Source organism: Pelodiscus sinensis, chromosome 4, assembly GCF_049634645.1.
Source record: "Pelodiscus sinensis isolate JC-2024 chromosome 4, ASM4963464v1, whole genome shotgun sequence".
In the NCBI taxonomy this organism is placed as follows: Eukaryota; Metazoa; Chordata; order Testudines; family Trionychidae; genus Pelodiscus; species Pelodiscus sinensis.
The window spans coordinates 64,035,949-64,051,399 of record NC_134714.1 but is presented as its reverse complement, the minus strand read 5'-3'; the positions used below and the strand labels follow the sequence as shown (position 1 = coordinate 64,051,399).

The window sequence follows — 15,451 nt, the reverse complement described above, 5'->3', positions numbered from 1 at the left end:
AAGGCCCTACCTACCAAATTCATGGTAATAAAAAATGCGTCACAGATCTTGAAATCTGTTTTCCCTTCATGAAACCTGGTCTTTTGTGTGTTTTTACCTTATACTGAACAGATTTCATGGGGAACCACTTTTCCTAAATTGAAGATCCTGACTCAAAAGTGAGTTGCTGGGGAGTCACAGGGTTATTTTGGAAGGGAAAGGTTGGTATTGCCACCCTTATGTCTGTTCTCCCTTCAGACTGGGTGATGGGTGAGCAGTGACTATTGGCTGGGTGCCCAGCTGTGAAGGCAGTGTCCAGCAGAAACACAAAAGTAAGGATTGCAATACCATACCCTTATCACCCTTACTTCTGTGCTGCTGCCTTCAGAGCTGGATGGCCAGTGAGTGGTGACTGAGGGCCCAGCTCTGCATGCAGCAGCTCAGAAATAAGGGTGGTAATACCATACCAGGCCTTCCTTACATCTGTACTGGTGCTGGTGGCAGCTCTCTGGCTACTCAACTCTGAAGGCAGTGTTACCCCTACAGTAATCTTGCAAACCCATCCCCCTTTTTGAGTCAGGACCACTACAATTAAAAACTATAAAATTTCAGATTTAAATAGGTGAAAACATGAAATTAACTACAGGTTGGACCTCACTGGTCTGGCACTCTTGGGACCTGAGCAGTCTGGGATGGGGAAATTTGCTGGACCCGGGAAGGTCCCCTGCCGCCAACTCCTTCAGCCTGTGGCCCCTTCCAGCTGCCAGTTCCTTTGGCTCTTTGCCGGCTGGGTGACACATCTGCCTCAGCCCTGCTGCCATAACTGCTGCTCCAGCCCCACTGCCGGCATGGCAGCACACAGCCCTGGCCCCGCTACTGCAGCACCAGTCCCACTGCTTCCTGGCACACGGCCCTAATTGGGCTGCTGACCTACTGTGGCCCCAGCTGGGTTGCCACGGCCCCAGACAGGCTTCCCCTGCTGGTCTGCACGACTCTATCCCCACTGCCAGGCTGGCACGCGTCCCCACTTGGGCTGCTATGGCACAATCTCATGTGGGGCTGGCAAGCACAGGCTACTCTAGCCCCAGCTGGGTTGCCAGACTGCCCCTGGCCCGCTACTACAGTCCTGCTATCACCGCTGGGTTGCTGAGGCCCTGGCCCTGCTACCACCAGCCTTCCATTTTGCGGGGTTCTCAGCTACTGGCCTTCCCGTCCCGGGGCTCTCTCGTTCAGCAACGTCCATGGTCCTGCCAGACTGTGGATGTTGCTGGAAAAGAGAGTCCTGGTTTAGGGAGGTGCAACCTGTATTTTTAAAATTCTATGACCATGAAATTGACTAAAATGCATGTGAATTTGGTAGGGCCTAGTTTTTGTGATCATGTCTCTGGATTCTTTAGTTGTAGGAATCTAGAAAGAAAATTTGGAATCACTGAAGCAGTGAATTACAGTTTGGCATGTTCAGCTCAAGCAGGTTTCCATCAAATGACCTCCATGTGTGCAAGGGAGGAAGAGACTAATTGTTGTTTGTGCACATAGCAAGACCAGCCCCACCCCACCCCCCCAAAAAAAGTGTTACAGTAATCTAAACGGAACAAAATGAAGGTGTGAACATAGGTGTCTATAAGAGAGAAGTGTAAAAACAGTGTCTGGCAATGTTGCTAATGTGGTAGAAATAAGCTCAGAATGAGGCATTGTAATCATCCAGTTTTGATATCTTGCATAACAGGGCATAAAATGAAATTCAGTAGTTCCTGCATCAAGCTTTTCACTCTGGCTGAGTGTGACGGCGTGTTGGGGTTCCCCTGACTCCTGCAGCCCTGTAGTGGCACGAACAGACTCCGCCAGCCAGTCGGATTGAGGGAGTTTATTGCTTCTGCAAGGATGCAGCACAGCACAGATGTAATCAAGTTACAGGGCTAGGCCTAGGATGCCTCAGCCCCCCCTTGAGATGGGGAAGACTGGGCCCCTAAATCCCAGGCCTCCTTGCTTAGGCTACTTCCTCCATGATTCCAGACAGAAATTAAAACTCTCTTCCAACCGTGCCCCCCAGCCAGGTGTTGGTCTCTGCCTCCTCCCTGTGTCTCTCTCCCTGGGAGGCTGAACCTGGTGTCTGGGTTAATACACATTTGGGAGAGTCAGTGAGAATCTCACATCACAGTGCAGGGGGACCCCAGGTCACAGAGCAGACAGCACCCCCACTACGCCACACTGAGCTAGAGTATATCTTTCATAAAGACATTCAGTCTTGATTTAAAGACTTCAAGGCATCCCTTGATAAATTGTACCAGTGATTAATTATTCACAGTTACAAATTTAGTCTCAGTTTGTCTATTTTCAGCTTTTCAGGCACTGGATCTTATGCTTTTGTCTGCTCAATTAAAGAGCCCTCCACTGTTAGATATCTTTTTCTCATTTATAGGTACTTATAGACTAGTAAATCACTTCTTAGATTTCTCCCTCATAAATGAATAAAATAAGCTTGTAACCTCTCTCATCAGAAGGCAGGTTTTCATGTTCTTATTAATGTTATGCTAACTGCAGACTTTGTGATCAATTATTTCATATTATTGATAAACATTGAATAGCATTGGGCCAAGAAAAATCTTTGCAGGACTCTACCAGAAACATTGGATGATTCCATATATATAAATTGAGAGAGATCTATCAGTTAGCCAGTTTCTAATCATTTTAATATGTGCTACAAAGATTTTTAGAGTGCTATTTTGTAATCAGAAAGTTGTGCGGTGTAAGTTTAATGCCTTACAGAAATTGGTTCTACTAGCACATCACTTCTGGTCTATTCTATACATTGGCAAGTCTGCAAAAAATAATGTGTGGGGAAGCGAGATAAAGGATACCTAGATAATAGGAAAATATACTCTCAGAATCTGCAACTATCACGTTCCATCCTGATTATGAGTTTAGGATTCAGACATCAAAAGGATAAAATCATCTGTGATCTTTCCAGCTGAGAATATTTGGGGAAATTTCTCCGTTAGAACCCTTTCCCTCCACCTGTCTTCTTTTCAGTGACAGTACATTGCTTGTGCACTGAATCTGCAACAGAAACTTCTTCCTGCCCAAACTGGTGCTACAATGCTGAAAAGAGGAGGATATGAAAAAAGGATATTTAAAGTATTTTAAATATAGTCAGCTGGAAACTTCTTTTAAAAATAAAAAGAGAACGAGAAATGTGGGGCGGTGTCCAGGCAAAGTATGAAGGATGTTTTATTTCACAGTGAGCCAAAGAATTTTCTGTCTACTGGTAATCCTGTTGGACTTTTGCAGGCGTCAGTAATATAAATAATAAAACCAAAGCTCAGAAGCTGACAATAGCAAATATCCAAAAGATAGAACTATGATTTCTCTGTAGTATAACCTAAAGAGATTGCTTATAATACTAGTGTGAACATAGTCCTAAAGGAGAGGCCTTGACTATGTAAGTGAGACTTGGCTATTTGACTAAGTTTTATCTGTGTGAACATGATTCCCAGGATGGGGTGGGATGGAAAGCTCTTATATGCCAGTTCTGGCCCAAACCAGCAGAAATTACTATAGACACAGAGGTTAGACATTCTGGCCAGAAGGGAGCTGTTGCTCTTCCAGTCCCAGTCACTCTAGGAAATGACACTGAAGTGAAACACTACAAAGTTTCAGAATTAAATTCTTTGTTAGCTTGTTACATGCATCTGCTTCAGTTTTTTTACTCACTTGTTTCTTACCCTCTTTTCTCAGACAAAGAGAGCCTGATCACGGACAGTGGGAAGCTTTATGCTCTTGACCTTCTGTTGACACGGCTGAAATCTCAAGGACACAGAGTTCTCATCTACTCTCAGATGACACGGATGATTGACTTGCTGGAGGTAGGAGGGGGGTGTAGCTTATAGGAAGGGGATTCTGAAGATACTGATTTGAAATCTAGCTCTTTTGATACAATAACTGTACATTGGATTAGGCAAATACAGCATATGATTATTAGAGGGACACCTGTGAGACACATTCTCACATAAAGGTTTAATGGACATTAACAATGAGTGTAGATGAGTTATGAAAATGAGAAGATAATGGCCAAGCAAGAAATTAGTACTCATTGAAATATCTTTAGTCCCTGCTTCAGAAGTGAAATTTCCATTTGATTAGTTTTTTGCTTAGATGAGAAGAGTATGTCTTAGAGGACTTATGGGTGAGAACTAGGATCAGGAACCAGGGATACGTCTACTACACAGCAACATTAATTCAAAATAATGTCAAAATACTGTCAAGCTGGAGGACTTCTTAATCCGACTCCTGTAACCCTCATTGTACAGACATTTTAAGTGTCCAGATTGTACCTCAGAAGTCCAGAAAGTGGTAGTTTAAGTGCTCTTGTCTGTTAGCATTTTAACTTTTAAATCTTGTTGTGGAACACCAGTGAGCAGACTTTTCCCCTGTGATATCTCCTCTCGCACTGGGGACCAACATTTTTTAAGGCTCTGTTCCCCGAACAAGTCCACCTGTCAAGCTCTCTTTGTTGTCTTCCCCCATCATGGCAGACAAGCTTGAGCTGAGCAAACCAAAGGCCAACAAATGCTCCATTTACAAGAAAATCCTCTCAGTAACTATGTCACTGCTGCTTTGAGCCCTTTGATTCTTGCTTTACCAAAGGGAGGGGCTAGACTATACATTGGAGTGTTTTCTTTTCTTTGGGATAGCCAAGACCTCTCCAGAAATATTTTTGGAGATGGTGGCTCTGTCCTCCTTGAAGCTGGAGAACAGTAAACCCAACACATTTATAATGGTCTGTTTATTTCACAGCATAAAGCTAGAAGTAATATTCATAATAAGCAATGTTTAAGGGGGTTAAATGTTAATTTGACATGCAAACAGAGCAATATAGCAATTATATAAACTAATTAAATCATAAAAAAATAACCTATCACCAAGCAGAGTTTTTGCCCCAAAAGAGAGAAATGACAGAGACTCCATGAAGTCCACTAAGAACTTCATCATTACTATTGATTTTACATGGAAAGACTCAAGTACTGCAGTGGTAGATGGTACAGTATAAAAACTTAAGATAGATAAACAGCAATTATATGAATTGGTGCCACTAATTTAAAATGAGTAATTCCCTGTGTAGACAAGCCCTAAATCCAATATCTAAGCACAAAGGAGCACTATTTTAGCAGGCTAGTAGAAAACCTTGTATATAGTTAGTGCAGACCTTATCATAAACTGTCATAATGTGGGTTTGTTTTAGATGTTTTTACAGTGTCTTCTTTGCTGTCTATATATTGATATAATGGCTTTGTCTACAATACGAGCTGGGGTGAGATTCCTAGCTTAGGTACACACACACATGGTAGCTTGATGAGATCTAGGGTGAGTATAAATAGTAAAGCTGTGGTAGATCAGGCAACGGCAGCAATGCTGAGTACATACCACACAATTCAGACAGATTTGTACTTAACATGGTTAAGCCATGCTGCTACCCTCTGTGCTACTTGTAGCTAGCACTTGGATGTGTACTTGAGCTGGAAATCACCCCTAGCTCATAATGCAGACTTAGCCCATGTAGTAACTTCAGACCATTTTATCATGTTAATGACATAGTCGTGTGCCATTGCTGCATGCGTACAGCTTTCATACTGTTAAAAAGGACTCCACCAGCAGCTCTGGACAGTCTTTGGACTGTGAGTCACAGAATGGCTGAGAGTCCAGTCAGCAGCTACAATGTTCTGGGTATGAAGGTTTATTTTAATGGGATCACTAGGGCTGAGGAGATTCTTCCTGAGCATACAGCTAAAGTCTTGTTCAGATGGGCCTACTATTAGGGGAGGTTTTGCTTGCTACTTGTTTTCCTCTATTCTTTTTAATCCATTGTTAAACATAGACTCCCACAGCTGACTACAGAGACGATAAAAAGGTACAACTTAAATTCAGGCCTTGGACCTGATTTGATAGGTTTAGCAAAGAGTGTGTAACATTTGCTCAGCCAAGGAGCTGTAAGGCATTTCTTACAACCTACTCAAATTGGCTTTTAGCTCTTCTTTTTCTGCCCCACTTCCTTGTCCTGTGCTCTGGGCATTGATTTTTGTGCTGTCATTTTTGATAATATAAGTTAGATGTCTGCAAGTCACCGGGGCCTGATGAAATACATTCTAGATTACTCAAGGAGCTGATGAAGGAGGTATCTGAGTCTTTTGCTAATATATTGCCCATCTATAAAAAGGGAAACAAGAACAACCCAAAAAACTACAGACCAGTCAATTTAACTGCTGTGACAGGGAAGATAATGGAGCAAGTAATTAAGGAATTCATCCGCAAACATCTGGAAGATAAGATGGTGATAGGTAAACAGCCAGCATGAATTTGTAAAGAACAAATCATATCAAACAATCTGATAGCTTTCTTTGACAGAATATCAAACCTACAATGAGGTTTACAGGGGTCTTTCAAATAGGGGTTTATTTTGAAATTCAGCTGTGTGTAAATACCAGAAGAGCATCTTCTGGGGAAAAAAAAAAAAACCGGAGAAAGTATGCAATTGCACAGCGCTGTTTGCATCCTTCTCCCGAAATAAACATTTTATGTAGACATACCCTAAGAGGCAGATTATAGATAGTAACTGGAAAGTGAATTGATATCTAACTATACTAGATCAGCGTTTCTTAAAGTGTGTTCCGCGGCACACCAGTGTGTCGTGAGGTAGTTGTAGGTGTGCTGTGGAGAGAACAGAATTAAAAATGGCAACCCTTAAAGGGGCAAGCCTCCCTTTTTTTCCTGGGGGCTTTTTTTTTCCTCAGCAAAAAAATCCTTTGTGTTCCCCATAAAGAAAAATTGTTTGGTATTCTTCGGTCTTAAAAGGTTTAAGAAACACTGTATTAGATGTTGGTGGCTACCTGAAGATCTTTGCTACCTTGAAAAACAAACAACTGGTTCAGATCCAGCAGGTTTTATCCATGGCATGGGGGATATTTTCTTTGTTTAATGAGAGTGGGGTCATTTAAAGAGATATTGTTAACGCAAAATTTGGTCCCAAAATTAGATTTGTAATAGTAAGCTTTTACCAAACCATAAGACTGGGTTCGTGATCCTTCTCTTTTTAAAAAAAAAAAAAAGAAAGTACTGAAAACTTTTCCCCCTGAATAATAGATATCTTCAGGCAGTGTCTGCAATATAACCAATGCAATCCTGAAAGTGAAATGGTTTTGAACAAAGTTAAGTCATCTTCATTTGTCATTGCTCAACTTGGGGGAAATGCAGAAAATAAATAAATGGCACAAAAGTGAACTGGATTTTTAAACTTCAGTTTTAATTATTTTAAGAGGCTGTTACCATAAATACGATTTTTTTAAGTTGATAATATCTCTGTACTGGTTATATTCTGATCTTTTAAAATCTTTTCATTAGTACTAATTCCACTGTTTGTTTCTTTTGTTTGAGGAGCCATAATGAAATGATCTCATGAGATTGACTCAATATTTTGCTTTGCAGGAATATATGGTTTATAGGAAACATACCTACATGAGGCTGGATGGTTCTTCAAAGATCTCTGAGAGAAGGGACATGGTAGCTGACTTTCAGAACAGGTAATCTAATTGTAGAAGAAGGGGATTAAACATTTGAGAGAAATATTAAGTCACTGTCTTAAAAGCTTAAATATTAAAATAGAAAATGTGTATGGAGGGAATGGGATGAGATTTAGTGGAAATCAGTTTCTTTGACTAGTGAAAATTAGCTAACTTCATGGAAGTTCCATGATTTTTATTTTTTTCTCATTTGTTTTTAATTTCAAGTTAACCCTAATTAACTGAAGGTTTCACCAAATATGCGAATCCTTCCGATACATGGCATTTGGTTAACCAGGATTTCCAGTATTTTGGCAGAGGGCTAAAACAAGAAACATCTGTGAAATAGAGTAGCACAAAGCAACTTTATAGTACTAGAAAATCTGTCCTTACTTGTCTTGAATATGGTCTTGTTTATAGAGAAGCCCAGTGGGAATAAAATGGTGGTGTGTGGCATACAATATGTTCTATGAAGTGACACTCCTGAGTTCATTTAAAATCACAGATGAGATTTTCATTTTTAAGTAGGCTTCAGTCTTTTTAGAGCAGTATATTTCATAGAAGGGCAAAAGAAATAAATTACCGGTATATATTTTCTTAGGCATTAGGGCTCTACTTACCAATATTAATATTAAGTTATAGGAACTGAATTCTGTATGAATAATTTTAATGAAGCAAAGTTTTTAAACCAGCCCCCCTAGGCAGAGGCGGATATAGGGCAGGGCGAACAGGGCGGCCGCCCCGGGCCCCGTGCTTAAAAAAGCCCCGCGCATACACATGGCGTCACAGCGCATGCGTCGTGGCAAAGGGGGGGCCCCACGGAGTTATGCTGCCCAGGGCCCCGCAAAACAGTCATCTGCCCCTGCCCCTAGGTTATGTTGTCATGAAGAGAAAGAATATGGAGTCTATATCACCATATTGTAGGGGTACATACTGTTACACAACATAATCTCCCATCAATGCATATTATACCACCTGTCTGTGCTTATGAGCTGCTTCTACACTGCAAAGCAGTTTCGGGATACTGGAAATATTCTGAAATAGCTACTCTGCATCTTTAAAGCAGCCCTTTATTTTGAAATAGATTTCGATATAACGGGCATGCTATTCCGGCATCCTTGTAACCCTTGTTCCACGAGGGTTAAGGGACTTTTCAGAATAGCGCTTTATTTTGAGGTAAGGGTGCCAGGTAGACTCACCCATGTTTACTAAACCGTGTTTCCTGATCCTAAAATGTTGCTGTGACAGATGGTTTACAGTCTGAGATTATGTGATGTTTATCAGTAAAGCAACCGGTGTGAATGTATTGTTAGCCATTGAGAACAAGATCACTAGCTTTTTTGCAGCAATATGCTTTATAAAATACTGTTGTTTTCCTACTACCAAGGGGTAAAGATAGTCTTTGTGCTAGCCTTCTCAGAGTGGAAATACAGTTTTGAAGGTAGAGCAGGATCTACATGTGAATTCTTGAGTTTTGAAAAAACACCCAAGCATCAATGCCTTTGAGGCAGCAGGACTTAGAAGAATTAAATGCTATGTAGACACTATTAATATAAGCCTCCCTAAGCAGGAATATTTGTAAAGGGTAAACCTGTGCAAACCTTCAAGGAAAGCAAGATGAAAGCATGCTACCTAATATTTAATTGAATCCAGCAGTCAAAACAGGAACTGGTTATGTTTTCTCTAGAATTTTAACACTTCTTCCTAGAAGTTCAGCAAATTATTTTTATTAATGAATAGAACGCATATAAAGAAAAATAATCATTTCTGCTAGAAATCCCTTTGATATCAAGCTCAGCCAATCTAAACAAGAATTCCTATAAAAAGCCATTTAAATTCTCCTTGTGCAGTATTTATTTTTGAGAAAAATGTGCCGAAAAAAGTCTGACCGAAACTAAAGGCTATTCTGCAAGATGTCCTGGCAGGACACTGTTAACACACAACTATAGAACTACAATACATTCATAAGATCTATGCTAAAATCCTCCTTCTCTCTCTTCCCTGTGACATTTCCAGAAAAGGGTATTTGGACCTTTCAGAACTGTAGATTTTATGCATCATCTTATTGTTGGTATCACATAAATAATCACCAAGCTTCAAAATATCTTATTATATTTCACTTCTGTAGCTCCGCAGCATTCTTGCAAATAGAAGTAAATGGAAGCTGGCCCCAGGCTGTATACGGAGTTCCGCATTCCTCCTTTGAAATGTACCAGAGCCCCAATGGGGCTCTGGTACATTTCAAAGGAGGAATGTAGAAGTGCTTATCGACTAGTCGAGTAGTCGATGGAAATTCCAAAGACTACTCCACTAGTCAATTAACCACAATTTAACATTCCTAATTCTGAGATCTTAGACTTATGCTCAGGTGACTAAATCTTGCCTTTTTCTGTCATGCTGCTATAACAGTATAAGCCAAGACTGCTGAAAAATCATATTGTTGCTTTTATTTTTTTTAAATTATTGGGTCCCAAAAGAAAACATTCTATTTAGGAACAATGTTGTATCTATTTACTATTTTCTGAATTCCTCTTCCTTTGTTAGTTACATACATACATACATACATACATATATATATATATATATATATATATATATATATATATATATATATATATATATATATATATATATATATATATATAAAAAAGACAGGATCTTTTGTTTGAGTTCATTGACTTCTGTTCATTCCCCACTTGACATCCTAATCTTAGATTTATAGTTGGCTTTATGAAAGTGTTTGTGAAATTAAAGATCAGGAATCATCTCCTCAAAGAGTGAATGTGTAATGTCACCCACATAAACACTTCCTATGTTGTAATCAAGTATATAGGACGCCTCTACTATGCTTTTAAAAGAACATACAGTTGTGTGGATAGTTGCAGTCACAGGTGTCTTTAAGCAGCACTGAGCTGTATTTCAACTCCCCTTCTTTCTCTCCCTCTCCAGTCACCCCTTTTTTTCAAACTGTCCAGTGGAAGCCTAAGTGCCTGCATACCTTTTAAAAATCTGGGCCTTACCTCTTGGGGGGTTCTTTTTTAGTTTGTTATAGAATGTAGTGTTTGTAATAATACATCATCATAAGAACATCATAGCCATAGTGGGTCAGACCAAAGGTCCATCTAGCCCAGTCTCCTGTTTTCCCATAGTGGCCAGTGCCAGCTGCCTCAGAGGGAATGAACAGAACAGGCAATCATCAGGTGATCCATCCGCTTTTGCCCATTCAAAGCCCTGACAAATAGAGGTTAGGGACACCATCCCTACCCATCCTGGCAAATAGCCATGAATGGACCTATCCTTCATGAATTTATCCAGCTCTTTTTTGAATCCTGTTAAAATCCTGACCTTCACAACATTCTCTGGCAGGGAGTTCCACAGGTTGTACACTGTTGGAAAAATATTTCCTTTTGTTTGTTTTAAACCTGCTGCCTGTTAAGTTTATTAGGTGACCTCCTCCCCTCCCCCCAGTTCTTGTGTTATGAGGAGTTAATCACACTTTCTTATTTACTTTCCCCACACCAGTCATATTATAGTGTCTGTCATCTCCACTTAGTCATCTTTTTTTTCCAAATTGAAAAGTCCCAGTCTTTATTAATCTCTCCTCATATATATTCCCCTAATCATTTTCTGTTTCTTATGTATTCCTTTCTTAATGATTCTCAACATTGTTTTCTTTTTTGACTGCTGCTGCACATCGAGCGGATATATTCAGAGAACCATTCACAGTGATTCCCAGATCTCTTTTGATTGGTAACAGCTAATTTAGATACCAATTGCTGTAGATCAGTGGTTCTCAAAGTGGGGTCCATGACTACTAATGGTCTGCAGACACCTTGCAGGTGGTCCGTGGCTCAAGCTCAAATCTCCCCCACCCCATAGCTCCCCTGTAGTGGGGAGCCAGAGCTGGTGCTCCAACTTTGCGCCTCCGTCCTCCCTACGCATGAGGAACACCAGCGCTGGCTTCTTGCTTGAGGAGGGGAGAAAGCCCCAAGCCTCACTGTGTGATCCAGCTTGTGGGGAAGAAGCGGCTCTGCATGCTGCTGCTCCCCTCTCCCTTCTCGGCTGGGGGATCAGCAGCACACAGACTCATTCCCTGGAGGCTTTCCCCTCTGCTCCCATTGTCCAGATTCTGGCAAATGGGCACAGAGGGAGGCTGTTTTATGCAGTACCTGGGCGTGGTGGGAGGCATGAAGGTAGGTAAGTGCTCCCTCTTCCCCTCATGACCAGATCCTGCGCCCCACCACCCCACACACACACACACCCCACTGAGACCCCACACCCTCAGCCCACTCCTGCACCCTGCCCATTGGCCAGACACCCTACCACCACCCTGCTACTGCACCCTCCCTCCTGGCCAGACATCCTACTCTGTCTGCTCCTGCACCCTACCTCCCACCCAGACCTCACACATGCACCCCACCTCCTGCCCAGATCCTGCACCCTCATCCCACTCACTGGCAGCCCTGTCCCACACACTGAACCCCTCATTTTGGCCCCAACCCAGAGCCTGGGGAGGAGGCCCACAAAATCTAACCCCAGAACCTCAGAAGAGTTAATCTGTCCTATGGGAAGGCCTGAACCTCAATCCTCCCTAGCCCCTCTGCCTCCATTGAACTGGAGTACCAAGGGAGTGAAGTGTCTCAATTGGAGGCCACATCAGAGCGGACTTGGGTTTTTTGGAGGGGTTTTTTTTTTTTTGCTTCTCATTTGTGTGGTCCCCAACTGATTTTCTGTGAGTTAGTGGCCCCAGACCTAAAAAAGGTTCCCCACCCATGCCACAAATAAAGACAATGTTGAAACCTTTTGTGTTGGACATAAATTTCACTTTATTTAAAATGAAGTTGGGTAAACTGACATGAGAAAGTTAAAGCGCTTAATCTGTTAATTTGTTTAATAATATCAATTAATATTTCCTTTCTTACTGGTTAAATTAAACCGTTTTTCCTAGTTACAGCACTAGAAAAACGTCTTGGGCATAATTATATAATTAATGGTGAGTTTCCATTTTGCTGGTGGTCTGCGGAAATGTTTGCGTTGAGCCAGGTGGGCCACGGGACAATGTTTGAGAACTATTGTTTTATATGTATGGTTGGGATTGATTTCCAGTGTGCATTATTTTGCATTTATCAACATTGAATTTCATCTGCTATTTTGTTGCCCAGTCCCCCAGTTTTGTGAGCTTCTTTTGAAGCTCTTCACAGTCTGCTATGGACTTAACTGTCTTGAACCATTTTACATAAGATAATGGCCATCCTCGATCAGACCAAAGGTCCATCTAGCCCAGTATCCTGTCTTCCAAAAGTAGCCAATACCAGGTGCCCCAAAGGGAATGAACAGAACTGACAATCATCAGATGATCCATCCCCTCTTGCTCATTCCCAGCTTCTGACACAGGGGCAAGAAACACCATCTTTGCTCATCCTGACTAATAGTAATTGATGGACCTGTCCTCCGTTAATTTATTTAGTTCTTTTTTGAATCCTGTTAAAATCCTGGTCTTTACAACATCCTCTGGCAGGGAGTTTCATGAATTGACTGTGCGTGTGAAGAAAAACATCCTTCGTTTTATTTTAAACCTGCTGCCTAATAATTTTATTTGGTGACCCATAATTCTTGTGTTATAGGAACAAGTAAATAACTTTACCTAGTATACTTTTTCCACACCAGTCATGATTTTATAGACCTCTATCATATTCCCCCCTAGTCTTCTCTTATTTTAAGATGAAAATTCCCAGTCTTATTAATCTTTCCTCATATGGCAGCCGTTTCATGCTCCAGTCATTTTTGTATCATGTGTAAGTTTTGCCACCTCACTGATTACTCCTTTCTCCAGATCATTTATGAGTATATTGAATAGGATTGGTCCCAATTCAGACCCCTGGGGGACATAGCTAGGGGCCTCTCTCTCTCTTCTGAAAAAATGACTGTTTATTCCTACCCTTTGTTTCCTGTCTTTTAACCAGTTACCAATCCATGAGAGGATCTTCCCTCTTAGCCCATGACAGCTTATTTTGCTTATGCAGCCTTTGGTGAGGGATCTTGTCAAAGGTTTCTGGAAATCTAACTACAGTATATCCACTGGATCCCACTTGTCTACATACTTATTGACCCCCTCAAAGAATTCTAGTAGAGTGGTGAGGCATGATTTTCCTTTACAAAAATCATGTTGACCCTTCTCCATCAAATTATGCCCATCTATGTGTTTGATAATTCTGTTCTTTATTAAAATTTCAACCAGTTTGCCCAGTCCTGAAGTTAGATTTACTGGCCTGCAGTTGCTAGGATTAGCTCTGGATCAAGCCTTTTTTTGAAAATTGCTATGAGGAAATTAGTTAACAGAAATTAAAAAGGCACAGTGACAAAAGTGAATTCCCTGCAAGCTGCATAGAAACTTTTTAAAGTCACTATAATAGAGGCTCAACTTAAATGCATACCCCCAAATTAAAAAACATTGCTGTTCTTCAGTCATTTGGTACAGAAGCTGATCTAAAAGATAGACTGCAAATCAGAATTAATAATTCTGCAATTTCACATTGAGTTCCTTCTGGTCCTGATGACTTACTATTGCTTAGTTAATCTATTTGTTCAAAGCTGCCTGTGAAGACACCACAATCTGGAACAGTTCTTTAGATTTGTCATCTAAAAAGAATGGCTCAAGTTTGGGAATCTCCCTCATGTTCTCAACCATGAAGATTGATACAGAGGATTAATTTAGTTTCTTTGCAATGGCCTTATCATTCTTGAATAGTAATGGAGATGTAGCCGTGTTAGTCTGGTCTCGCTGAAACAAAAGACAGGACTATGTAGCACTTTAAAGACTAACAAGATGGTTTATTAGGTGATGAGATTTCGACCCATGAAAGCTCATCACCTAATAAACTATCTTATCATTCTTGAGTGCTTCTTTATGATTTCAATTGTCCACTTGCCAAACTGGTTGTTTAGCAAGCTTCCTGCTTCTGATGTACTTAGAAAAAAATTGCTATTACTTTTTAAGTCTTTGGCTAGCTGTTCTTCAAATTCTTTTGTGGCCTTCCTAATTACAGTAGACTTCCGATAATCTGGAATTTATGGGACCTAGGTGGTGCTGGATTATCAAATATGCCGGACTATCAGGAGATAGTATAAACTGGTTATATATATATATACTGTATATAAAGTGTTCTTAACCCTTTTTATTGTACATACTGTATACAGTATACTGTAATGTTTTAGTTTTTTGAAGGCTTTTTTATTCTTTTTGCTCAGTTCAGCTGCTGTCGCTGTTACCTTGTGACTCATTTTTTGCCAAAGATCACTCACTAGGCTCTTGCCATTTTGGTGCCGGATTATTGGATGCCGGACTATTGGAGTTTTACTGTACATTTTTACACTTAATTTGCTAGAGTTTATGCGCCTTTCTATTTTCCTGACTAGAATTTAACTTCCACTTTTTGCCTTTCATTGCTTCTTTTTTACTTTGTTGTTTAGCTACAGTGGCACTTTTTTGGTTCTTTTACTATGTTTTTTTTTCTTCATTTAGATTATGCGTTTAGCTGAGCCTCTATTATAGTATCTTTAAAAAGTCTCCATGCAACTTGTGTGCCTTTTTAATTTTTGTTGACCAACTTTGTCATTATTGTGTTGTCCCCCTTTCTAAAACTAAATGCTATAATATTGGACTGCTGTAGTGTTTTCTCCACCCCAGGAATATTATATTTAATTATATTATGGTCACTATTACCAAGCAGTCAGCTATATTCAGGTCTTGGACCAGATCCTGTGTTCCACTTAGGACTAAATCAACAATTGCCTTTCGTGAATTCTAAAACTAGCTACTCCAAAAAGTAGTCATTTAAGGTGTCAAGAAACTATCTCTGCTTCTCATCCTGAGGTGACATGTATCCGGTCAATGTGAGTTAGTTGAAAACCCCCATTGAGTT

At 40.6% G+C, this 15,451-nt stretch overlaps 1 protein-coding gene across 2 annotated transcripts in view; it reads left to right on the top strand.

Annotated features, from left to right (window-relative positions):
* INO80 (INO80 complex ATPase subunit) overlaps positions 1–15,451 on the top strand; it is a 147,461-nt gene that overhangs the window by 113,391 nt on the left and 18,619 nt on the right. For both annotated transcript variants that reach the window (XM_075927123.1, XM_075927122.1), the window contains 2 exons: positions 3,715–3,842; positions 7,456–7,550. In XM_075927123.1, the coding sequence (XP_075783238.1) occupies positions 3,715–3,842; positions 7,456–7,550 (223 nt within the window). The remainder of the gene's footprint in view (positions 1–3,714; positions 3,843–7,455; positions 7,551–15,451) is intronic.